The sequence below is a fragment of the Leptidea sinapis genome, chromosome 1, assembly GCF_905404315.1.
Source record: "Leptidea sinapis chromosome 1, ilLepSina1.1, whole genome shotgun sequence".
NCBI lineage: Eukaryota > Metazoa > Arthropoda > Insecta > Lepidoptera > Pieridae > Leptidea > Leptidea sinapis.
In genome coordinates, this window is record NC_066265.1 from 31,135,043 (window position 1) to 31,162,842 (window position 27,800).

The 27,800-nt window shown below is 34.2% G+C and overlaps 1 protein-coding gene across 1 annotated transcript; it reads right to left on the reverse strand.

The window, feature by feature from the left end:
- Window positions 1-1,189: 1,189 nt before the first annotated feature.
- On the reverse strand, window positions 1,190-27,297 carry LOC126965458 (23 kDa integral membrane protein-like). Its single transcript, XM_050809116.1, has 5 exons — window positions 27,152-27,297; window positions 9,304-9,492; window positions 8,085-8,267; window positions 6,402-6,638; window positions 1,190-5,688 (listed from the first exon to the last, which is right to left on the reverse strand). The coding sequence occupies exons 1-5, from the start codon at window positions 27,212-27,214 to the stop codon at window positions 5,617-5,619; spliced, it is 744 nt and encodes a 247-aa protein (XP_050665073.1). The 5' UTR covers window positions 27,215-27,297; the 3' UTR covers window positions 1,190-5,616.
- Window positions 27,298-27,800: the final 503 nt, after the last annotated feature.

A 27,800-nucleotide genomic window follows, 5' to 3' on the forward strand; every position in this document is an offset into this window, starting at 1 on the left:
ATCTGAGTTTAATAGAACTCAGTTTTACGTAATCGAATTCAAATGCCAGTCTTGATCTCGATTAAACACAAACCGATTTCAACAATACCTTTTGAGTGTATTGACGTATACTGAGTCTACATGTCATAAATTTCATAAACAATAGAATATATCTAATCAAAATTACAAAATGTCAATGTTACTATAACGATACTGACAGTGACAGCTCTTTAACGCGATCGAATATATTGAACGTCCTAAGTTCGGTGATCAGCATTTAAACGGGTTTAGGCTACTAACTGCGTTTAGTTTGTGTTGGTGAAATCAGAATTGAAAGACGTAAGCTTAGATAAACGTGTTCAAATCGCGATTTACTTCAATTGTTAAATCGGGGCTTAGTAGTTCACGGCTTGCAGTTCAGTGGGAGCCGATTCTTCAGAGGTGGACGTTTAACCCCTAACTCTAAGCCGTGCGGATTTGTGGGGTCTCGCAGTCTGCATGTAGACTAACAAATCTAAGCGCAAATGACAGATAAGATATCAGTTCATAGCATGTAATATTTGATTAGTGTTGTTAGTTAAATAAGTTGCTAATAATTCTTTAAAAAATCATTTTCCATTACGATGCTTTCACTTAAGATAGTATTGCAAAAAAAAGATCATATGCACCGAGGGGTTAACCCGCCCTGTATTAGGGTTATTTGGTTCAGTGCAAGTTGGTCATCTTCCACCCCAATTTCATCGCAATGTGTTTATGTTTGACCTTTGCAGTGGATGTCTTTTGGCTGAAGTGTTTCCCACGGATTTATACTTTCTAGTGTCTCAATGATACCATGTTATATTCAAATTTTCTAACTCATATTTTTTATTTTATGTAAATAATTTAATTTTGACATTTTTGTAATATATACAAAAATATAGTTATATGTTTATTTATAACTATATTTTTTTAAATTTCCATGCCTTTGGCTGTCACGATGCCATGGCTTTGGCTGTCACGATGCCATGGCTTTTTACAAGCGAGCTAATAAACTCTATTTATTCTAAGTACCTTGTGTATTCATTAATGCATAATTTTAAATATTTAAGAACCTTTATTAAAAGTTGAAGTTAATACATCAACTTTTAATAAAGGTTCTTAATAAATAGTACATTTAATAAATAGTACATAAAAATATTATATAAGGGCACTGAGTGAAATAAAACAACGATTTAAAACACCGATAATTTAATAAAATTTTATACTTTAATAACACTACTTAATAAAATTCTACACAGTGAAAAAAATGTTTTTATTTACCTACATTCTCTACATTAAAAAGGTACACAGGTATACGCCTCGCCAAACTACTAGTACGCCCTGAAGTTGCATCGTATTGGGCAACTAATTGCTCGCCTTGAAAGTAGTCGGTCCGAAGTTCTAGTCTCCTTCCAAGACGCCCCGCGCCTGTGAGCTACAAATTTGATCTCCACGGCCCGGCTCGGCTTCGCTGGAAAAGCTTTCGAACTATCAGCATTGAAAAAGTTTTTTGTCGATGTCCACGAAACAAGACACCCGAGTCTGAAATATTTAATATCGACTCATCTGGAAAAATAACTGTATTTCTTGTCACTGCGTAGCAAGAAATACAGGTTTTTGCATGGTATAATAATATACCGATATAATATAATATGTCATACAGACAGTTCGCCATTTCATCGCTATTGTCGTGTCGCTAACATCTATAGCGTTGTTTCACTCGAAAATAGTTTGAGAACAGTCATCGTAACTGATGACGAATTCTTAGGCCAATCACGTGACACAGCTCTAGCTGTCACGGGAAGAGAATACCAGATGGCCTACCATCAACTTTTAATTAGCGATTCAATTCCGATGCAGGTGATTTTAGGTCGTCAATTGAATCGCAATAACAGTTAATGGTAGGCTCGCAGGCGGAGTATATTATTAAACCATGGGTTTTTGTAGGTGCTGTAGCGTAGGAGCAAACTACAAGTTTGGCGAGGGGTATATTAGATATGTGAAGCAGCCATTGCTTTTTATTATCTCGTGCTAATTTATCACCATCGTCTATGATTCCTTGCAACACTAAATAAAAATATAACTGTAGGAATTATAAAAACGTTTCCGGACTTCATAATGTATAAATAAATAAATAGTTTGTATAAAACTTATCGACAGCTTTTTATATATTTATAAAATAAACTAAACATAACATAACAAAAATCAGGTACAAACCATAAACATATTCAACACAGTACCTAAGCCGTGTACCTTAAAAATCTATTAGAGACAAATTAATAGAAGAAAGAGTTAATTAATATTGTTGCTGTATAGGTTAAGTTTTAACATAAAAACTTAAGTAATATTAAAATTTCTTTGATTAACGCGAATTTACACATTTTCTTATATAAAATACTTTTAAAGTAGGTAGGTATTTCTGAAATCTTGATGTTGTAAAGCTCACGAAAGGTTAAATAAATTATAATAAATATGTAACGATTACCCATAAACATATTATATAATACAGCTATAATTCCACCAGTTATAATACTTTAAAAATTATTTTATTTAAATAAATTAAACAATATTATTTTTACTTGTAATACGAATTGTTCATTTAGGCGTATTTTTTTTACTGCAAATTATTATCGAATTTACTTGGTAACTTTATAACTGATAGAACAGTTTCATTACCGACAACTGGGTAACAACGATAATTAATTTCATTTTACAATTCGATTTTTATGCACGCGATATTCATTCATACTACCAAATTTCCTTGCGTTTCTGCGCTAGCTTCGAAAGATAATGGATTAAAATCGACTCCGTATGTTAAAAATCCGAATATTTGTTTATCAACTTTACAAAAAATATCATTGATGAATGATCATAGGTACTATGTGCTAAAATTCTACAGTAATTCTTAATTTAAAAAATCCACACTTGGTAAGACATTTTATTCTGATCTCACTGTCATATTATATTGTGCTTTAAATTCGAATAGTGATTCAACTCCTTTGTTCGGCCGATAAATACGTAGAACGTTGGCTCGACGTATATTGTGTTAAGCCAATTTAAAGTAAAAAAAGTACTAATTTGATAATTAATTTAACAAAATATATATAAGACACACAAAGTGTGGGTTGTAACACGGATAATGCAACTTATTCAATGTAAGTGACACGGCTAAATACAAGTACCGATTTGTAATTGAACGAATCGGTGCTACCGCAGACGTCGCGGGCAGGAGGGGGACGTCGTCCTCTTTGACTACACCCTGTGGTTGCTCGGTCTAGTGGCGGAGTTGAGTCACTATTATATTCATTTATTATATATTTATTTATCATATTAGTTACTGTTGTGGTGAAGTCTTAGGTGAGAATAAAGACAAAATCCTTACAATTATGAATTTGTATAAATTCTTTTAACACGAATTGTACGTACTATATTAAAAATGTGACAATGAAACATAGCCTTAAAAATAACATCGATTAATATATAAGTATTTGGTTAATGTTTGACTAGAAAATATAATGAATACGAGTTAGCTTAAGAGGCATTTTAATGTTACGTACTTAGGTTAGGATATAATATTTCAATAAGTGTAACCAATATTACTTATATATAAACAAATAAAATTGAAGAATCTGTATACATTTAAGTTATAATCACATTACACTATCATTTCAGCCGGAAGACGTCCACTGCTGGACAAATGCCGCCTCAAAAGATCGCAATGACGATCGGTCCTACGCTGCCTCATCCAACGAATTCCAGCGATCTTGACCAGTGTGGGGCCTACCAGCACTACGTCTTCTCCGGTACATGATGGCTATTCGAGGACTTTACAGCCCCAACGGCCATCTGTCCTTCGAGCTTTGGGGCACTGCCCACTGCCACTTCAGTTTCGCAACCATCTGGGCTATATCGGCGACTTTGGTTCTCCTACGGATCTCCTAATTTCTGATTCGATCTCGCAGGGAAACAACGAGCATAGTTCTGTTGCCCTCTGAGCGACCATGCACTTTCTCATAAGGGCCATACCTGGCGACCACGCCTGCGTTCCGTATGTCATCACTGCCATGTAATCATTAAAAATACAAATAGCCTAAATAAAGTATAGACAGTACATTAATAAGTTGATAAAATAAAAAGCACCAGTTGAAATTCAGTGCGAAGTTAATATTAAATATATAACAGTATATGGAATATTTTTTTTAATAAAATATTTTAATACCTAAACAATCCTCATACTACTTTGCATAGTAATAATAATAAATATAATATTATAATAACATAACCTATGATTAGTGAGACACTAGCTATACTGAATTCAATTATTTCCCTTTAAATAATCAAATAATAAATAATCGACTTGGGTTCATTGCACTCAGCGACTCTTTTTATAATATTTCGCAAGCGCCGACAGGTCCGTGTGTAATCCGTGTTTCCGCACGATGCATACATCGTGTTATTTATTATTTAAGTATCGGTTAAGTTTACTAAACAGTTAATGTTAATTTTTCGTTATATAGGATCGCCAAATGTCACGTCCCGTCAGGGTTAATCAATCATACTGTTTAACTATTTGTGAATAGCTCCACCGTTTATAAATGAACAAAAAAACATTCATATAATATTATGTATACATATTGATATTGTATTTGATTTTTTTTAAACTTAAATAAATATTTAAATAAAAACAACAAATATAATATATTGTTTCCTCACCAGCATATCTATTAAAGTATAAAGTATCTAGTTAAAGGAGATTGGGGACTTTAAAAACTGTGAAATTTCCAAATAGTCATACCAAACTTATATTATGTTAGTATGATTGATTGAAGACAATTACTTTTATATGTTTTTTCTATTAATATTTTTTAAATATAACGTTATATATAAAAAGCCAATAATTAAAACAAGCTCTGTCGGCAAAAGTATTAATTCCTTCTTCCAGCCAATGAGGGTAGGCTGTAGTTTGGTGACGTAGCGCGTGAAGGCTGAGCATTGGTTAAATATTCGTACATATTTGGAGACCTGAAGAATGCCGAAGTGATACAATAAAGCACTTTTAAAATATTGCTTACTAGAACAAAAATTCAAATATCTACATTATAATATGTACAAGACTAAACGCGTTAAGGAATTAATAAAAATAGCCTAAAAGCTCCAATTTCCTACATTCAATCAATAACATCATAGAAGTTAAATCATTAACATTTCACAATTTTTATGTACCTACACTGCTGTCAATTCAGCAAGAAAATTTTCTTAAAACGATAATATAATATTAAGGATTTTGAACTAAGCTTAGTAATTGATAATATTTATAATTTAGGCAATATATTGTGCATCATCAAATATGGTAATTCTACTTCATAAGAGTTTATCATTATAAATCGCAAAACATTACTTAATTTAATTGATTTTAGAATAACGATTCCTTAAATTATAAAGAGACAAACTACGGGTAACTTTGTCGAAACTTACTTTCGTATTTCAAACTTATTCTTCTATGAATTTGTTCCGTGGTACGAAGATAAATATTATATAGAATAATTTAAAATCTTAAAACATTACAACATATAGACTAGGATTATATCAAATATGCCGAAAAATCTAAAATGTACTCGTTTAAGCTGCCTCTTGTCCCTTTTCTGTTTTAATTGAGTGCGCCAACCATAAGGCTAACACTATTCCAATTACCTGTAAAACAATATAAAATATAAAAATTGTGGCGAGAAAAAACAGAAACCAAAAAATTATCAGATACAATTCTTTATAAATTGCTATATTAATTAGATCAACTGCTAAATAATAAATAGTTTGAATAGATCCAAAATGGTATATTATTTTCTGTGAACAGAAAAGTAGAGGGAAATATAATGCTAAGAGCAATGAATTGTCTCCTGGACCTAAAATTAGGTTAATAATTGGAATGCAATATCCATTAGGTTCCGCAAAAGTGACTGCAGAATATTTCGTTGCTGCTTTCATCTATTTTCGTCCGTTTATTGCATGCCGCATTACAGCCGGCCGCTGAGTAAGGGTTAAGTTGAATCATTAAGTTTCTTTTTCATTAAGCTTTCAAGTCAGGTAGGCACAAGAGAGGGCGTAGGTTCGAGCCCCCTCTTGCTTCATTAAATTTTATGTCTATTTTATGAATAAGTAAAGCAGACTATTCATACATTTGATTTTTTTTTCGATTATTATGCTGATATTAATATATTTTTTTATGAAAAAAGTTTCACTTGCACTGTTGTTTTATAAAACAACACAATTGCTTTTTAAAATAATTTCTAATTGCAGTAGACATTATTGATGTACGTCATAAAATATATATAGCGGTTTCTTAAAAACCAGAAATCAAATACTGTACTATAAGCCTTCAATAGACAGTACCAAGTGGCAATTCTTACCTCGAGGAAGCAGAAGAGAATACCGCAGACAATAACGGTCAGGCCGGCGCTGTGAACGGTATTGAAAACTTTACTCTCGCAGCCATCCTGGTAGTACTTGTTTAGCGAGATGCAGTCGGAACGTTTGATTTCCACGGCTCTATCAGAATCGTCTGGAGGACAGCAGCTGTATGAAGGGTTCAGTCTAGGCTCAGAAGCTGCGTAGTTATCTGGACCGGACACACCGCAACATTCCAACTGGAAATTTTAAATTTTCTTAAACATATGCAAAAATCTATATAGTAGTCTAGTAGTTAGTAAATCTATGTAGTAAGATGATTTTGCAGCAATTGTAACTATGGAAACTAGACTACTAATGATGAAACAATAGTAAGATACTCTTCGACAGTCTTATGCTCAACCTTCAAATCAGGAGATAAAGGTTGGTTTAAATTTGACAATGGCCCTGAAGTTTTCGTATTAATTGGATGTTTTTTATGTGAGCGTGGAAGGTCCTAAATGTGTGATACAAAGTAAATCTTATACCATCTGCGTCTTCTTGTATTTTAGAGATGCTGTGGTTTTTTATATTTCTATTTTAATTTTTAATTCTTGTTAGGCTTTTGTTGTATCGGTATGTTTAAAGAAACATCAAAAATCATTATGGTGAAATCAATTCACCTACATCTACAGCTACAAATGTGAGCTTATCATTTGGTGTTGCAAGATGCTGTGGGTGACTTTTATCACTTACGATCTGTATGATTCGATTGTTTGCCCGACTATTAATGCTATTATATTATTACTTCCATCTCTGGTCTGTACATCTCTGGCCATGTCGCGAGATATACAGACCAGAGATGGCCTGCGATAGTAACATCTTGGAGCGGCCCAGCGGGCAAAAGAAGCCGAGGGAGACCACTAACCAGATGGGAAGACGACCTCAGACGGACAGCTGGCCCTAACTGGATAGAAGTAGCACAGGATAGAGACGCGTGGGCATCTTTAGAGGAGGCCTTTACCCAATCCGGGGTTCTTGCTAACAAATTTAGTTATAATTATTAATTTACTTACAACATTTAAAAAACTTTGTAAAGCAAGAAATAAATGGCTTATTTATTTATTATTACTTATTTGTATAGTCTCAATTCAATCGTTATGTTTCATATTACATCAGCGTCTAGTGCCATCTTCAATAATAATTGTTCAGAGAAATTATTTTGTAACGTTTTTTACAATAAACACTACGCAACAAATTTAGTAGTGGGAGGCTTTATAGCAAAGGATACTGACTACAGCGGTACCTTTCTGTACTAGTAGTACGCAAGCTCTTTATGTGTTTCGGTTCGATGGACACCGGCGTTGTAATTTACCGGCCTGCTCACAAAAATATCGATTCTTTTATTTTTTTAACGTTTTCTGTAAACTTATAATTTAAAATGCTCAAAAGATTCAATCAGAAGAGGAAAAATAATTATTAAAACTTAAAAGTTATCCTCCTCCGAATAAAAATAATTCGAACGCCATCAAGCGCACGTTTTTTAAATTTTAATGAACTTTTACATTATTTTTTATCATTATTAAGCTTTCCTTTGTGGATTGTGCATGTCTTTCCAATACGTTTTGTGATCAATTTACACAAATATCCTGGTTATAATTTACTGATATGTATTTATATAAAAGTATATTGTTAGATTAACTTACGCTAGTTTGAATTTTATCCCAAAACTCCCTGTAGGTTGAATCTTCGTCGCGAACTGACTTGTTCTTAATAAAGGACGCACGAAGCTGGGATTTCATGGTGCCTTCGATCTGTGGTCTCAACGCAGCGGCCGCTATGCCCACAGACAGCTCCAATAAAATTATGAGGATCAAACATCCAACAAACTGAAACCAATATTACACTAACCAGTATCCTTTTATATTGTTATTTAGCCATCAAAAGCCTTACTTAGTGATAGTTACAAAATTCTAATAAATTAACCTATAATTTTTTTTGCCACGGATTTCTACTATCCGGAAAAATTTAACAGTAGAATTTCAAATAGTCCTTCGTGAAATTTAATTTTATTTCATTAAATTCCTGTATTGAAATATAAAATATTAGCTAATTACTTATGCGTGCCCATGCACAACTGTACTTAACTAATATTATACGCTTGCAAGTTTGCGTGGCATTAAGAATAAAAATTGCTAAATAAATGTAAATATTTGAATATAAAAACAGGCTTTATTCTGACAATTTCAAACTGCGCCCATTTTTTTATGGGTCAGCTTGGGAGTGTACCTCGGGAAGCTACGAGCTATTCACGCGAAAATAATTACTTTATAGTGTGTCACTGGGCGTAATTTCATTATTTATTTCATTAATTATAACATTTTACGTTGTAAGTTTATGTAATGAGTGTCCTATTTATTATTCTCGTAATCTGTCACGTCATTTAGCTGAAGTTATTAGTTTAAATTAACTTAACCTATTATTTTACGTTGACGACATTGACGTTATACATGCTACGTATTTCCAAAGTTAATTTAAATAGTGGTGGTGGTTTTTTTATGTTAGATGTAGAAAAGCGAAAACCTAGATTTATAGGAATGGAAGGAATTATGAGGGACACAATTCCTCCGAAGTTATATTTAGTAATTTAGACTTTGGAGAGATTCACAAACTACTAATGACGTGCAATTCGTTTTTACTGCATTTATCCGCCATTGCATTGCCATCCCCCCAGTTTAATATTTTTTTACTACAGGTGAGTAGAGTAATCAGGAGCTACCCAGAAGTTTAGGTTCACAAAGGATCTTTAACTCTTAAAGTTTTATAATGGGCAGAAGAAAATGGCCTTAGCTCTTGCATCCTCTTAAGGCTTCGAGAGGGACCTAAAAGTTCGGGAATAATTCTTATAATAACAAAGTTACTCACAATATACAATAGCTTAGGACTCTCCTTCCAGGAACCAAAGCAACCAAATGCTGCCACAATGATGATGAGGACCCCCACTGCAATCAGCACAGCATCGGTCTCATGGCCAGTGGTGGTTTCCATTCCAGCGAAACCCTTTATCATGCCCATATCCACGCATGCTGCTGCTATTATTATGATGCCCAATATCTGAAATAGTGATATATATATTATATAGTCTAAAGGTCAAGCTGGAAGGGCACTACTGTGATAATGCACGTCTTAAATTCTACATGCCCCTTTTTTAGGGTTCCGTAGCCAAATGGTAAAAAATGGAACCCTTATAGATTCGTCATGTATGTCTGTCACAACCCCTTTTTCTGAAACTATAAGAACTATACTGTTGATACTTGGTAAGTGGATGTATTCTGTGCACCGCATTATGAATTTACACAAAAATAAAAAAATAAACAATAAATTTTGGGGGTTCCCCTAATTAGAACTGAAACTCATTTTTTTTTTATTCAAACCCCTACAAGTGGGATCTCTATCTATGGATAGGTCTTCAAAAATGATATTGAGGTTACTCATACCATTTTTTTCTAAACTGAATAGTTTGCACGAAAGACACTGACAATTCGTCGTTTTTTTTATGTTTGTTACCTCTTAACTTTCGACTGGGTGAACCGATTTTGATAATTCTATTTGAAAGCTGGTGCTGCCCGTGTGGTCCCATTGTATTTTGGTCCAGTTCTGACAATGGCATCCATGAAAAAACCATAAAAGTCCTAAATTTGCTATACGAGTACATAGGTATAGCAAAGTGGATGATAAATTTACGAATAACTCAATATCGCGCCAACCGATTTCAATTATTCTTTTTTTATTGGAAAGGATATACTTCAAAGATAGTTTGGTGAGAGATTGGCTAACCAAATGCTAACCAAGTGCTGCTATGGAACCCCTATGGGCGAGTCCGACACGCGCTTGGCCGCTTTTTTGTGATATTTAATTTTGTACCATACAATTGTAAAGTAATTTATGCTACGATAGACTATAGATCAACAAAAGCTATTGAAAGTTAATACTATTGTATTCTTATACCTTTCTAATTCACTCCCACACGAGGTGTATGGTATACGTTGGTACATCATAATGTAGAAATCGATTAAAGCATACATACATAGACTAACAGAACAAGGTATGCCTAATAGTAAACCGGTAAATATGTCAATAACATTAATAGTAGATAGTTCGGGCATTATGTACTCCATGTGTCATCAGATAAGGCATGTTTAGTATTAGATTTTTTATATATAGATCGCTGAGATATAGAAATGTAGTTAGTTAAGTGGCGGCGACGTGGAGCGGGTCGTTCCCTTCCCTAAAATATGGTCGAGTGAGGCGATGGCTGGTCCATGCGTCATGCTCGTGAACGGGTGCTACTCGTGGTGGCTAGATGATCTTGTTAGGGAGGTCTGCTTGATGTGTTTTTTATTATCATTATTTCCTTTAAAGTTCAAGTTATTATATATTTTATCTTATGAAATGCTCACATAATGCCTCTATTTATTCACGGTATGTGTGGATTGATGCATCTACTATACTCAATAACTCTTGTGTTTGTAAGTATTAATTTAATTTTTTTTCTTTTTTTGACTTACTCGTGTAAGCCTTTCAGCTTTTGATATTTGAGTATTTTTGTTGCGTTACTTTGCATATATTGTAATTGAAATGATTTGTAAAACAATTAAAATATAAATCTTGACTTAAAAGAGTGGCAATGAGTTTCTTGCTACTTCTTCTCATTAGCTCAACCCTTTACGAAGTAGCGGTAAATTCAATAAGAAACAATATTTTTATTTTATTTTGACATTCATAAGTGTCATTTCCGTGACCTACATGAATAAAGTGTTTTTGAATTTGAATTTGAATTTGAATTAGAAATTGGAAACTATGTGTTTACTAAATACATATAGTTAAATCACACAATAACTTTATTTAAAATTAAAAACGTTGCCATTATAAATTCACATTGTTGCAGGATTTGTTGGTAAATTTATTTAAACATCGAGTTATGAATTAATTCGTGAGTTTTGATCAGTTTCATAAGTACAAAAAGAGGACTTCAATTGTGTTTTTATTGAAAACAATCCATATTATGAGATTAACCTGCCTAAATAAACGTAATATATGAAATATAACATCTAAAACATGTGATCTGGTCAAGATCGTCGGAATAGGTTGAATGTAGAGGTGGTCTTTAAATCAATAAACTGATTTTATTAACAGTTTTCTATTCGTTAACGAATTAACTGTTTTTCTTCAACGAAAAAACCTGTTGAACAAAATAAGCTAATAAATTCAATCAACGTCTTCGCCCGTAACTCGCAATAAATGAAGAAATTGAATGCCTCACTAAAACAGCTTAATTCAAAACAGTTGACGAATTTGCGAACGAAAACGTTGACTTCATGAATGAGGTAAGCGCAGGACCGATCGCTATGGCGATCTTTGGGGGAGGCCTTTGTCCAGCAGTGGACGTCTTCCGGCTGGTGATGATGATGATGATGATTACCTTTTTAATTAGATTTCTTTTGAAATAGAGATATTAAAAAGAGAAGCAATGAACCGTTTTAAATCATATCTATATGTATATTATAATTGCTGTTCGTTAGTCTCGCTAAAACTCGAGAACGACTGGACCGATTTGGCTAATTTTGGTCTTGAATTTATTGTGGAAGTACAGGGAAGGTTCGAAATGTGAATAAATATGAAAATATTCGGAATTGAATAAACACAACAATTTCGTTTTTCCTTTGATATGTCCCCCGTCGTCCAGAAATAGCCATAGCCACTTTAAACGGCCAGATTTCGTTCAAGCAATAATTATTTTTATTTCCAATATTTGTTTTGTATGGACATATTTTCTATGTGAGAATTTATTGACGAACGGTTTGGCAGTTCTGCTGTAAAACAATTTCATTACAACAACAGGATGCATATTTTGCGAAAAATTCTTGATGTTATGACATATTATTGACAAATTCTTAAAAAAAAAAACATTATTTTATTTATTATATACAGAACAACATCTGTCGGGTCAACTAGTTTTGAATAAAAAATATCTGAATTTGAAGTCGAAAGTATTGACACACGCTCTGCAGATAACTTGTGGTTGGCAATCACTTTAAGTACGCAAGTATAATCAATCAAGATCACACAAGAAGTAAAGTTGTCATTTAAAGATTCCTGCCGCCGAATTCCACCTTCGCACGACACGCCACAAGTTAGGATTTCATCCCCACCATCTGGATGTGTGGCGGTCCTCCACAGTGCGGTTTTCAAGGAGCTTTCTCCCTCGTACTACAAAGCTATGGAATGAGCTTCCTTGTGCGGTGTTTCCGGGACAATACGACATGGGTACCTTTAAAAAAAGCGCGTACACCTTCCTTAAAGACCGGCAACGCTCTTGTGATTCCTCTGGTGTTGCAAGAGAATGTGGGCGGCGGTGATCACTTAACACCAGGTGACCCGTACGCTCGGTTGTACTCCTATTCCATAAAAAAAAAGAGACTTTATTGGTTGAACAAATAAACAAATATGTGGTTGAGACGATACGATACGAACATTATATGGGTATAAGACTTGCAAAACTAACTGCTGTTCTAATGATAATGTATATTTAATGACATATTCGCAAATGGCATTAAATATCAAGTGTCATTAGAGTTTTTAGAGTTACTGTGCTACAATGAATTCTCTAAACTTTCGACAGAAGGCTCCTCTCACAAGTTAGATTAGGTATTGGCACTGGCAGACTTACGGCCGTTCTCAATATACTATCTACATATAGAGATAAATTACGACCTTCTACTGTCAGTAATAAGCTGTCAATAATCTGAAGCTGTACAAATATACCCGATAAGTCATTCTTATCCCCTTGTATTGGGACGCGTGATTTCCAATTGCATGTGAGTTGCAATTTCCATACAAACTTCTATCACTGGTAAGCTATACGTCGTTCCATTGACAGACAGCGTGTACGGATAAGGTGAGTTACCGTCGATAAGTTTATTGGGACAGAAAAGTCAACAAGAATTACGATTTTTATCTCAAGTAGACCACAGCCGAAGACAGACCGAATAGTGAAAACGGCCGTAAATCTGTAAGCCAAATGAATGTCACTTATTAGATTAAATTATGTAAATAAATGTATGAGCTTTTAACTAAGACAGATTATTTGTACATACTTTATAATAATGACATAAAATATTAAAATAATACTTATGCGTAGAGCTTTTAATTTGAAATATCATGATAAGAAACCGTCCTTTTCGTAGATGAAGGCTTCCTCTACTGATTTCAAAGTATCCATGCCCTTCGGTGTAACTTTCCACTTTTGAATAGCCTGTTAGGTTTTTACCAATTTAATGACAATATTAAGCCACAGCTTCTAATCCCATTTATTTTAGAAGATATTATCACACACACCCTAGGATCGGTTCTTTCCAACTACCACCCCACTAGCTCTCTGTGACATAATAATTGACTCCATTATCAATCCTTGTTCTTCGTATACCTAGAGGAGCACCAGCTGATCAGCGGTTGTGTTAGTCTGAACCTAGCAAAAGCTTTGATGTGCACCTTGTCTCTAAAAGTTGCAAATGGAACACTAGCTTATCGGTTGATCAGCGCGTCAAGGTTGTAGTTGACGGTAAATGCTCCGACATAAAATACATAGACGCTGGTGTTCCACAAGGCTGCATGTTATTCTCTACACTGTCTCTTCACTCCAGTCTTGCCAACATTTCTCGGGATAGTGTGATCGAGTACCGGTATGGTATGGTATGGTATAGGGCTCCTGTTTCCGCAATTAAACCACTAGCATGGGTCCATTTTGCGTGCAGTAATGGCCGGTTACTCCAACCAGCCCAGCTCCTTCCAGAAGTTCAGAACATTCCTGGGGTGTTCACAGACTTCTTGGAGCGACCTTGTATTGGTTAAGGTTTTTGCCAGTTGGTTGGCCACCCCCGCACATTCCAGGATTACGTGAGCGACCGTTTCGTCTTCGGTCAGACAACCTCTGCACTTAGGGCTGTCCGTTACGCCGATTGTGAAAAGGTGTTTGTTTAGTGATATGTGACCCGTTAGGGTGCCCACCATTATACGGATGTCATGTCTGTTGAGGCTCATAAGTCTACGTATCAGTTTGGGCGATAGTGCAGGTATCGCCACCTTCGACTGTCTACAGCTTGAGACATTCATCCATCGGGTGTTGTGTAGGTCGTTGGTGAGAGAGCGTATCCATGAGCGCATTTGGCTGAAGGGTAGTGGCAGAAGTGGCGTGATCGAGTACCGAGACAAACTCTTGTATGAAATCAAGACTATGTGCTATTCAATGTTACTAATAATTACTCGTGTGCATGCATTTACTATTTGACGTTTGAGTTTGTTTGTTGCATCACTTTACATATTGTATTGTAATTGAAATGATTTGTAAAACGATGAAAATGTAAATCTTGATATAAAGGAGTAGCATTGAGTTTCTTGCTACTTCTTCTCATTAGCTCAGCCCTTTACGAATTAGCGGTAGATTCAATGAGAAAAAATATTTTTTTACATTCATAAATGTCATTTCTGTGACCTACATGAAGTGATTTTGATTTGATTTTAATGTTTAGACATTGACAGCAATGTCTCAACAATGAAGGTAGGTGTAACACCGTTTTAAGCCTGTTAAAACAAAACTTTTATTACTTTATCTATTTATTTAATACCTAAACATAAAAAACTAAAAACTGTAAAGGTCGAAAGAACAAAATCCAACGTAACGTTTTCTGTGTATTTAACGTTTACCGGGTCAAATTTTTAATGCGTTCCCAAGTTTGGAGCAGTAGAACTAACATACAGCTTATCCCTTCTGGAGTGTTTCGGTGTGTTTTCAATCAGTATTCAATCTTAACCCTCGGATATGGTTTGATCTTATAGCATTGCGCTACGCCTTAAATTGTTGTCTGATGAACACCGACTCACCGCCTTACCGATTTTATTCAACAATGAATCTATGTTTGACTACATAAATAGGAACGTATAACAGAGAATGTTCGAGAATCAATTTGTATAGCATGCCGCGTAATACAGGCAAATATAGGTCAGTCCACCATGAAACGATGGCTTTGGTTATTCAAGTAGGGCGATGACGACATATAAGTAGGTTTATGTGATTTCTTTTAGCTACGCTAACGCCATCAATTCAGTATAATAATTAACACACTGCTTCACTAAATATAACTTACGACCATATAATGTACTTGGCAGAAATTTTAATATAATTCCTTACGAAAAAAAAGCAGATTAAAAATAAATAAATAGTGCAGACAGTTTACAACTTGTCAATCAACATATATCGAAAATATTCGGTTTTTTATGACAATAAAGGCGAGATAAGCAGGACGTTCAGGTGATGGTAATTCATATTTTCATACGCCCTGCCCATAACAATACAGTGCCGCTCAGCATTTTTGAAAAACCTAAAAACTCTGTACAGCACTACAATTGCGCTCGTCACCTTGAGACGTAAGATGTTAAGTATTATTTGCCCAGAAATTTCACTATCTAAGGCGCCTTTCAGACCTACACACAGTAAAGCTTACACATGACTGCTTCACGGTAGAAAAAGGCGCCGATGTGGTACCCATAATATAGCCGACATCCTGTGCAAAGGAGCTTCCCACTGGTAGCTTTCTTTTTTATCATAAAATAATTTTCTCTCTGTTGCACGCTTTGTTTGTCAGTGTTGAAATGCAAAACAATAATTTCGAAGATTATTCTACCAGGCTCTCAATAAAAATTGAAGAAGTTATATTTAATAACATATTTACTCATAGCTGGCCGGAAAAGTTTTGCTTGACATAGCTCTTATCAAGCCTTGTCTATAGATTAAGTTAATATAGGTAAGATTTTTTACTACAAAAAAAATTGGCAGTTGTAGATACTACTGATAGACGTGAAAACTTAGAATTTTTAGTTTTAAAATTAGAAATTTCATAATGTTTAAAAACAATTAAATTAATAATTTAAATTTATTTTTAAATCACATTATCAATATTTTTTTAACCAAACAAAAACACTATTTCAACGATTACATCAAAAAAGTGTCTAACTATAACTAACGTTACATATATATATTTCTTTTGTGCGTCTGTTGTAACTGAACTCCTCCTAAACGGCTCGACCGATTTTAATGAAACTTTCTGTGTGTTTTCAGGTGGATTCGAGACTGATTTACATTCACATTTGAGCTACCTCCTAAACGGCTGGGCCGATTTTCATGATTTTTTTGTATTTTCCACTAGTATATATTGTATATATATATTTTTTTTATGGAATAGGAGGACAAACGAGCGTACGGGTCACCTGGTGTTAAGTGATCACCGCCGCCCACATTCTCTTGCAACACCAGAGGAATCACAAGAGCGTTGCCGGCCTTTAAGGAAGGTGTACGCGCTTTTTTTGAAGGTACCCATGTCGTATTGTCCCGGAAACACCGCACAAGGAAGCTCATTCCATAGCTTTGTAGTACGAGGGAGAAAGCTCCTTGAAAACCGCACTGTAGAGGACCGCCACACATCCAGATGATGGGGATGAAATCCTAACTTGTGGCGTGTCGCTAAGTCGCTATATATGTATATATATATATATATATATATACAAAGTAACATTGTCATATATAGCGACGCAAACATATATAGCGACGCAAACCTATTTTCCCTTAACATGAAGTCCACAACGCGACTAGAGAAGTTTTTGCTTTAATTATGAATCATTCAGATTCATTAAAACTTAAAAGTGAAACTATTAAAGGTACAACAAAGAACCAAACAATACCAGTTATAAAACAATGTCTCAAGCCTGTCACCAAGTTAATGAGAATTTCCTCTTCACTTACATAATAAGTTGAATATGATCGTTTTATCTCTTTTGCAATCTACGCATGTTAACTTTATTGGCTAAGCGACAGCGTTGGCGGAATAGTGGGCTTTGTACTGCACCTAAATGCTTCCTAAAGTTAAATCTTGCTGATCTGAAGTAAAAGGAAACTTTTACTTGTGATAATTTGTTGGTGGGTGAAATACCAAGTCAGTGTCTTTTGAATATAAGGGAAATTCACGGTTTCTATCGCCAAATACAGCAACCAGAAAACATTAAACCGGTGAATATTTCTAATGGGCTTGTAGAAAGAGTGAAATTGAATTTGTCATTCATATTATTTTTTTTTACGAGAGACCTGAAAAGAAGGGGAGCAAAAACTCAGCACTTGTATTTTTATAATCAAATTGTAGTACAAATAAATATATTTCTTGTAATACATAATCTGGTTCTAAGGCTTATATATAATCGTACGTTAATAAAAACTAATAGCAAACAAAATTTCTTAACGTTTTACGTTATTCCTTACGTAATTATTGGTCAAGTTTATTGTCGTCACTCTTCATAAGTCTACTTGAAAGAGACACCAATACCTTTAATCAAGGAATACAATTTTTTGAAAGTTTTCAATATCACGATGGACCTATTCAAAGCAAAAAGATCATATTTTTATCGGCTGTCTCATAGAAGTATGTAAAATACAACATAATATCTTGTATATTTCCTTGATATAAACCGTCCGATTTATTTTTATTTCGACGTAAAATATGCAAAACTTCGTCGCATCAATTCCAAAGGTAGAGCTTGGATAAACCTAACAAACATATCGGCCGTGAAATTGATTGAAATCGTGAATCAACATTAGGCAAACAGCTTTTTCCGTCCTCAGTTTTAAAATCTCTCCAATTTAAGATAATATTGCGATTATGCAAAGCAACCTGTATAAAAAAAGTAGGGTTCTAAAAAATGACAGTTGGATTAAATTGAGGACGAGTTTCAAGGGAAACTGTTAGAGGGAACAACAGGGATATTTGAGGGAAATCATGTAGTCAATAGCTTAAGATGATAACCAACAACACCACAGTTTTCGCCTGAATTCGAAGATTTTTGAGTTTCGACATTATTAATTCAAAAAGATCGACTATAATCGTGGTAACAACGGCAGTTTTCAAACAAATTAGTTTACAATTTCCAACAGTTGAAATCATGTTATTCACTGGCCATTATAAAAAATAAAGCTAATAATTATTAACGATTGCTGTTTCGTAAAATGGCCGGGAAACAACTAGGTCTTTAGTACAATTTATATTTATAATAGAAAAGTATACAGTAGAGCTATGGTGAACTCATTATATGTACAGTCATTGTTGTTCGCACACCGACCTTGCCAGCTAGGCGATTCGATTCCATCGCGATAGCCTAGCTCGCCACCTATAAACTATTCTGTACTTCCTTTGACAGGTTAATTGTATTGCGATGGAAACGAATAATAGACGACCCGAATCATAAACTTAGAATCTACCATGCTATAGATTGACCTAACAGCCATTTGTCAATATGTTAGGTAGTTTAATATTAAAAATACTTAGGCTGGGTTGCATCAACAAACTTCAGCAATAACAAGCATGTCATAAAGTAACGGCTAAGCAGAAAATGTGTTGCCCCATTTGACAATTTTTAGATGACGTTGTTAATGTAAAATGGCGACCTGTCAAAGTTTCAAATAGATATTCGATATCGACTTGATTACCTAAGATTCACCGATCCTGCAGGTATGTGTGTTTTTTTATATAAAACTAATTGAATTATTAATTATTACAGCTGACTGCGAGCCGACAACTATATTTTTTAAATTCTTTACATAATTACCTTTAAAATGACGTAAAATTTATTAAAAATACATATAGGTAGTTGCAATTGGCTGGCGGCAATCGAATGGTCTTGTATGGAGAAAAGAAGGAACTGATGCAAGACGGTCTTAGAGTGGCAACTTTGGGAGAAGAAACGCTCAATATGAAGAATGCAAAGGCAATGAAGAGATTACATAAGAAGTTGTAATTCTATTCGAAGGCGCCATAAAATACATGTGCACCAGCTAAACCGAAACAGGGTAAAAAGGAATATTAGAGAATAGGAATATATTTAGAACTGGCAATAATGATAGTCGCGATTTACAAGTATTATCCAGAATACAACAGGTTCGTGAAAAGTTGGCAATTTGCACAGGATTCTGGCTAAGTGAGTACGAAAGCGGAATCACATTCTGGAGTCAAACAGTAATGTAGAAACACTTTTGTTTCAGTTTGAAAGGCGGGAAACAAGGTCAATTTCCGGGATACTGATGCTTAAAAGGATGACGAGTGCAGCAAAATCACCACACGCAATTCTGGCGTTTCTTAGATTCCTAGCGACATTGCATTATAACGCGAAGCATCTATGACTTACCTTTAGATGATCGTTTTGCTAGTAAAAGAAGAATTAGAAAATATGACAGTTTTGTAGATACAAAATTGTTATAATTTCTATACTATACAATAAAATACCGATGTAGCAGTCGATGAGTCCTTAAATGTTATAAGGAGTTGAATTAGTGGTGTAAAGTAATCATGGAGAAAAAGGAAAACAAATGACAATCACGGGATAGGTACTTATTTGGAGATTTTTGCTGATGCTTATTGCATCTAGAGAAAAAACGTAAGTAGAAATGAAATAAAAAAAGTATTGAACATGATTAATATATTGAATGTAGCACTCTAATTTGATATTTATATTACAGACATTGTAAAACACTCTATTGAATAAAATCAGAGGCCGTTGAGTTTAGTGTATGTTCTTCTTACGAGCTCTACTTTTTCCGAACATATGGTAGATTCACAAATTTTAAAGAAATACTATTATTTAAGCCTAATTGAATAAAGTTTATATGACTTTGACTTATATAAGTATAGTTATAGTATATAGTTATTAAAATATGTAGGTATTAGAGAGTTTTTAGATAATATTCATATTATTTATGTTTTTTTTTAATATTTTTCTACAAGGAAGAAATAAATAATTGAAATACATCTATTAATATAGCCTTGAAAAACAGCTTCGGCGTAAATCAGTATTAAAAGACTTACTGCTCTTTGAGTAAATGATTTAATTGGCACAATTGCAAAAGTGGCGAATGAGACAATGACATCACAATCAACTCATTCGTTGAAACACTTGTTCCAAATGTACCTAAGGAAGATACATGTATACCTAATTTTTTTTATGCTTATAAGGGCCGAGACGAGCAGGACGTTCAGCCGATGGTAATTGATACGTCCTGCCCATTACAATGGAGTGCCGCCCAGGATTCTTGAAATTCTGAGCAGCAATTGCGCTCGTCACCTACATACATTTCTTAACTATTTAAAAAGCAATCAATATACGCAGTACTTACTTTGAAACTGAGGACAAAGTAATGGTTTTTAGAACTTATGTCCGTTTGTGGATTTGTTTCGGCTAAACCGATTTGATACCGCTTGTTTTGTGGCAAGATATTTTCATTTAAATGTTTGTTTGATTCCAATAGTTTTGGAAATAAAACAATTACGTACGATGGCAAGTGTACATTTATAAAGTATAATTTATTTACCGTACGATGATTTATACACTTTTTCAGTCTTACGTATGTATAAATTATTCTGAAAGACTTCCTCAATTGATATAACTTTTTAAGTTCTCGCTAAAAATATATCAATTTTACCAAAAATTTATTGTGCTAATAGAATTTACTTCCACACCCGTTTATGGCCCACAAGAAATCTTATGAAAAACCTCCTCAAGCTATGATCAAAACAAAACTCCCAAGTAATATTTTATCAAACATGCGTAGAGGAAATTAATTATTTAGCCACCCAACCAAGCTTATTTCAATATTGTAATTCTGGTATCACTTCCTTGTATTTCAATCATAAAAATATACACCGAAAAAAGGGAATAAAATTAGGTGAACTGTACATCGTCCAATAAATTTAACGTTGGTATCAATCAGGTCATCGATTCACCATCAACTAATGACCTTTCCAGGAAATAGGAAGCCACCGAGTATACAATTAATGTATACATTATTAACTCGGCCATCAATCATTAGTTATACTAACTTGAAATATATGTTTGTGTTCGTAAAGAAAACTAATTCGTTGGGAGTTCTATTCGATTAATTACCAGTGGGAGGCTCCTTTGTACAGGATGCCGGTTAGATTATGGGTATCACATTGGCACCTTTTTCTGCCGTGAAGCAGCAATTTGTAAGCATTATTGTGTTTCGGTCGGAAGGGTGCCGTAGCTTGTGAAATTACTGGGCAAACGAGACTTAACATCTAATATCTCAAGGTGACGAACGCAATTGTAGTGCCCCTCAGAATTTTTGGGTTTTTCAAGAATCCTGAGTGGCACTGCATTGTAATGGGCAGGACGGATCAATTACCATCAGCTGAACATCCTGCTCGTCTCATCCGTTATTGTCATAAAAAAAATCTCAGGGGTCTTTCTCAATCTCACTTTTTTCACTTAGGCCAAGGAAATAGCACTTATGAATATCAAAAGTTTTTATTTTACCATTTACCACCACTTTGGAAAAGCTCTTAAATCAATATTTACATTTTCATTGCTCTACAAATTATTTTAATTACCATATATTATGTGCAGTGATGCAACAAAAATACTCCAAAGTCAAACACTCAACGCCTTACAAGAGGTAAGTCGAAACAATCAATATTTTTTTATGGAAGAGATTGCGACGGCCCAAACTTTCTTGTAACATCAGAGGAATCACAGAAGCGTTGCCGGCCTTTTGAAAAGTATACAAGTAAGTGTAAGGCGACATGCGATAAATGGGCGAATAAATTTAAGGCGATGTAATAAAAGTTTTACTTTAAATATATATACAAAAAGCTTTTTAGAAAATATAGATTATTTAATATTCGATAGATAGATTTAAGGATTTAGGAGCTGTTGACTTCGCTAGCACGAGAGTAGAGTTTCTTTAGTTCCTGAACAGCTTCCGAAAGTCTCGTGTGAGGGAGAAGTATGTCGAAGTAATTGTGTAACCTTGGCGGAATTGACACACTTTTACACAAATTATCTTGCCCCAAGTGAAGCATATATAGCCTGTGTTATGGGTTATAAGACAATGATATATTTAATACAATATACTTACTTAAACATACATAAATTCATATTAACATACATAAAAGTAGGTAGGATCGCTAACCACTCGGCCATACAGGTCGTCAGGAATTAATACTTAAGATAATAATTATAACATTTTAAGTAGTAATGAATAGTAATTGATGGCGACCAAGTATCGGAAGACGCAGTGTTGGTAGGCCCCTCGCAAGATGGACCGACGATCTGGTCAAGATCGCCGGAATACGTTGGATGAAGGCAGCGCAAGACCGATCGTCGTGGAGATTTTTGAGGGACGCCTTTGTCCAGCAGTGGACGTCGGAAGACGTTAGAAGACAAACGCCCCGGCTGATGATTATCATGATGATGATGATTAAGTAGTAATACATTTCCACAAAATATCGCCTAGCTCTTATAATTTTTTAATGGATTTGAGCTTAAGGGAAGGAAGCGCAACTTTTTTTCGAGTAAGTACTCGAGATTTTCGATTCCTATGTTCGGACGTAGAGCAGTTCTAGAGACTTACAATAAACTAGCGTAAAGACAAATAAAGCGTGGAAAAAAAACTCTTCTAACCCATCTCCGTATAATCTTTTTCTATCTTGCTAGAATATAGAAAAGGAGAGATAAGAAATAAGAAGGAATAAGGTAGATAGAAAATGATCTCTAGTTACTGTAATCGCTCTATTACACCAGCTTAGAACCCCTCTTCAATTCGTATACAAATGCTACATTCACAATACTTCATACCATACCCTGTGTCTACACCAGCGCCATTGTGGACGCTTTTTGAACTATTATTTACAGCATAAGCTGGACACTTTTTCAACTTTTCTCCAATTTGAGATGATTCTTCTTGCCTCTTACCTCCATAGTCTATATCTAATGTTTATTACAGAACCGATGAAAACGATTTGTTTTTTGTATGCATGTGGTATGCTTTTAGGTGTTTGTGTCCAAGCGTAACGAACATGTAATTGCTTTTAAACTAAAACCTTGGTTCTTCACATCAAAATATTGATTGTAACCTATTGCAACAAGTGATGACTTCATCATTATTATGACGAGTCAATGAGTCAACTAGTTTTATTCTAGCATGCTTATATAGGTACGATTAAGGTTGCAAGGGCAAGGTAGGAAAGGCAACTTTTCTTAAGTGTAACAAAAACGTTAAGTTGTGAATGTTTTATCCAATGGCTTATGACAGTAAGGGACAAGACGAGTAGGACGATGATGGTAATTGATACGCCCTGCCCATTAAAATACAGTGCCACTCAGGATTCTTGTAGGATAGTATTAAATATATAAACTATAATGTACATACACAAAATTCAAGAATTGTAACTAAGATTTTTTGTTATTATATAATCAATAAAATTTTTATTAATAAATATAACCTTTCCTTGCATTATCATATTAGGTAATATACATAAAATTGAAGTAATAACCTAAGCTCTTCTGAAGTTGAACAATTTCAATATTATATAGTTCAACTTAGATTAGTTTAAGTTATCACTCCTGTCGGGCGTCCCCAGTCCCAAATATTTTGAGTGGCACTACTCTTGCGCTCGTCACCTTGAGACATAAGATGTTAAGTCTCATAGTCAACACAGTAATGCTTACACATTACTGCTTCACGGCAGAAATAGACGCCGTTGTGGTAACCATAATCTAGCCGGCATACAATATACTAGCATGTACAGAACCACAGCGTGCTAGAGAGAAGTACATCTGTAGCGAAGATACAGCAAGATAGAAAAGGAAAGCGAATCTCTTGTTACTTTAACTAATTTTGATCGACACGTCGTAAACACTCAGCCCAGGCTTGGAATTATCTTCTAATTATTTTGAATATTTGTTGACAATACATGTTGACAAATTAAAATTGATCAGGCATTATCATTACTTATTATTACTACTCATACCTTTAAATCATATTTTACCTACTTACATGAAATACTATATTATTTTATTTATTTGTTTTTCCTTCTCTAAATTTTTAAACTACTACTCATATTGTGCATTATAATAGTCAAACCAACACATTCTTGATCTATGCAATAACCGACCGATACACGGGGAGTACTAATATCCTAGACACAGGGAAACTTAGGAGTTAGAGTTCAGCCATGTACTAGTAGATTGTTGTCATAATGTAAACTACATACCTAATCTCCAGCAAAATAGCTATTTTGTGGAAAAAGGCACAAGCTTTTATGTCTGTTTTACATAAACCTACTATCTGTATGTACCTAGTTTATTTAAGAAGTACTAGCAGTAACAACTACTCGTCTAGATTCATTTACCAAACTTAAGTACCTATGTAAACTTCTTCTTAATGTATGTACCTAATGGTTGTGATGTATAATGTTGTGTAGTAGGTATTATCAGTATGTAGCTTTGTAGTAACTTGTTCATGGCTTTCTGTATAATACGTTTTCTTTTGAGACAAAATAAAATATTTGTATTTGTATTATCAAGCTGTCAGGTCGTCTTTACGCTATTATATTCTAAGTCTGTGGTTTTATATGCATCTGTTGCAGCTTTGAGTTGATATAGCACAGGAGAAGGTATCTATATAAACAAAAATTACAAAATTATATAGTAACTTATATAGGAATCTCATTATAATGTGGAAAATTATGCTAGTATCCTATATTTTCATAAAGTCGTATTTTGGAGTTAATCTGAACATTTTCCACTAACTTCAAAACTGAAATCGGAAAAGGTAATTCATGACTTAAATCAATTTGAGCCTTGAAGAAAAATAACTCAAATTCAAAGTTACATTGTCCAACGAGTAGAAGTTGTTAGAAGAAGTTTGTTCGGGAAACTGCCAGTTCTTTGTATGCATATCACTTTAGTCGATAAGTGGTTAAAACTTACAAGATTTAGCTACGTAATGTGTGTGATCCTCTGTCATCGAGTACAAACAATCAAACATGGAACGTCATTCTTATTGCTCAAGCCTAAGAAGACGGTAGTACTATAAACAATATCGAAATATATCCAAGTTATTTTGTAATACGCGCAAATCATTAGAGCATTACTATTAAATATTTTTATGACAGTAAGGGTCGAGATGACCAGGACGTTCAGCTTATGGTAATTGATACGCCCTGCCTATTACAATGCAGTGCTGCTCAGTATTCTTGAAAACCTCAAAATTCTGAGCGGCACTACAATTGCGCTCGTGAGACATAAGATGCTTAGTCTCATTTGCCGAGTAATTTCACTAGCAACGGCACGCTTCAGACCGAAACACAATTAGGCGCCGCTATGGTACCCATAATCTAGACTTCCGGCTCCTGTGCAAAGGAGCCCCGCACTGGTAAAATGGGGGGATCTCGGCAAATAGTACGTATTTTTCTCCCGCAAGCAACAGTTTAGTTTGTGCGCAATTATGCGTTAAATTAACTTTAAAAAAATGGGTTTCTTAATTATAATCTTAAATAAAAAATAATAACGCATTTAAATCCAGTGCAATCAAGCACCGATAAACTTATGTGAAAAAACTCGCTTGAGATTTGGGGGGAAGCAGTTCAAGAGAAAACTCTCTCACTTAGGGGAGAGGGAGGTTCGAAAATCACTAAAATTGCCTCGCTTAAGTTATGGCTGTTCCCTAAGGTCAATGATGAAGTTACAGTGCTCGCTGCGATGGACATGCAATGTTATTGATCACTCAACTTTCAAAATATGGTAGAACGTATGTTTCCTACATGGAAGTCGACAAGTCGCTCTAAGGTCTGCAACTTAATCTATCCTTTTACAGAATTAAATCAATATTCACACATACAAAATGACTAACAATTTCAAACGCTTTGAATGTATTACTATTTAGAATGCTGTGGATTATTACGGAGAGATTTTCGTATTTACGAGATGTTGGCGAACGTATTCGAAAAGGTAAGAAGTTTATTTATATTAATATATCCAGATTTAATTTCATACCTAAAAAATCCATACCCATCACATATAAATGTCATTAGCGTAATAAAATAAAAAAAAAGGAAATATCGATCGAAAAATTGTGAATATCAACGTCAAAATATTATAATCATTACACAAAATTGTTAATAATGGATTGATTTGTCACAAATATGCAGATACATATATATATTTTAATAATATCAATAAAATTAAATTTGTAACCAAAAATTTATGAACGATGCGGGATTTGAACCCTCGACGTCTAGCCGATCGGTCAAATTTAATTATAATTTAGTTACTTTAAAAATAACAAATTGTAAATAACAATAAATTTAATAGCAAAATTTAAATAGTATACCTACCTATGAATTAAACGCAGAAATGTTATTCAATTTATATTAATTACCATTAAACACAAAAACAACTTGAAAAAACAAAAAGGTGATTGCCGGGGCCCCTGATTTAGTATAAACTAAGACGTAGAATAAAACAATAGTTACAAAACAAAACATCAGGAATCTTAAAGATATAATAATGTTTCATTATTATTCAGAAATAAACATGCTTCTATATCTTCAAGTTAATATTTTTTATAATAAAACTGAATGAAAACATAAGAAGTATAAGAACTGGTTCAAATTTAAATTACATTAAGACATCAACCAAACATTTCAGTTTCAATAACAATCCGAGCTTTGAAATGACAAAAATAACCGGCGAGTATTCCCATCGGATCGCGCGTTCTTCAAAAATAAGCGACACAATTAGAAGTACACATTTATCACGGCATTTCAAACAAACAGAAAATATTTTCAGCATAAATTAACTAGTATTTATAAAAACTTACCATAAAAATGGCATTGAATACAACCAAGAGGTATTTTATGCAATTCATTCCACAGCCTTCCATTTTCGAATATTTTAAATGTCACTTAGAAAAGCGTGCCAATTTTACCGCCGCGTTCGCGCGCTGTCGGTTGCCACAGACTAGTGAGGTTTGAATGTGATTATTCAGAGCCATAGCCCACTCGATTTGTGTTTTTGATAATCTGTTCGCGTGCTTAGAAGCTCGGGGTTAACATTGAGGGGATGTATAGGCACCTACTTTGAAACTATAGCAACACTTACGTGCTTATGTACTTATAATAGTAAATGGTTCACTGAGCTAGTGATTCCTAACGAGGGTGTAATTTAGGCGCGAGACGAAATCGAGGGCCTCAATACACCAGAATGGTGGAATCACAAAGGAGGAAAAAAACTTTAAATAGTTGCAAATTGATTGTAAATAATTAATAATCGTATAAATTAAACACAAACTTTTGGACAGCCTTTTTATTACAAGATCAAGGCTGACACTGTAGTTGTCCAATCTGTCATTCAATAGCTAAATGAAAACACTTTCATATATCTTTCCTGCTCGCTATACCACGTAAGAATTTCATATAACTGTTCCATCTGCATAGTTGTAATAAAATTTAACACATTTTCGGCCCTGT

Coding starts and splice junctions, on each gene's coding strand:
- LOC126965458 (XM_050809116.1), bottom strand. CDS start 27,214: ATGGAAGGCTGTGGAATGAATTGCATAAAATACCTCTTGGTTGTATTC. Junction 9,493..27,151: donor TATTCAATGCCATTTTTATG/GTAAGTTTTTAT, acceptor TCACTATTTCAG/ATATTGGGCATCATAATAAT. Junction 8,268..9,303: donor GTCCTAAGCTATTGTATATT/GTGAGTAACTTT, acceptor TATTGGTTTCAG/TTTGTTGGATGTTTGATCCT.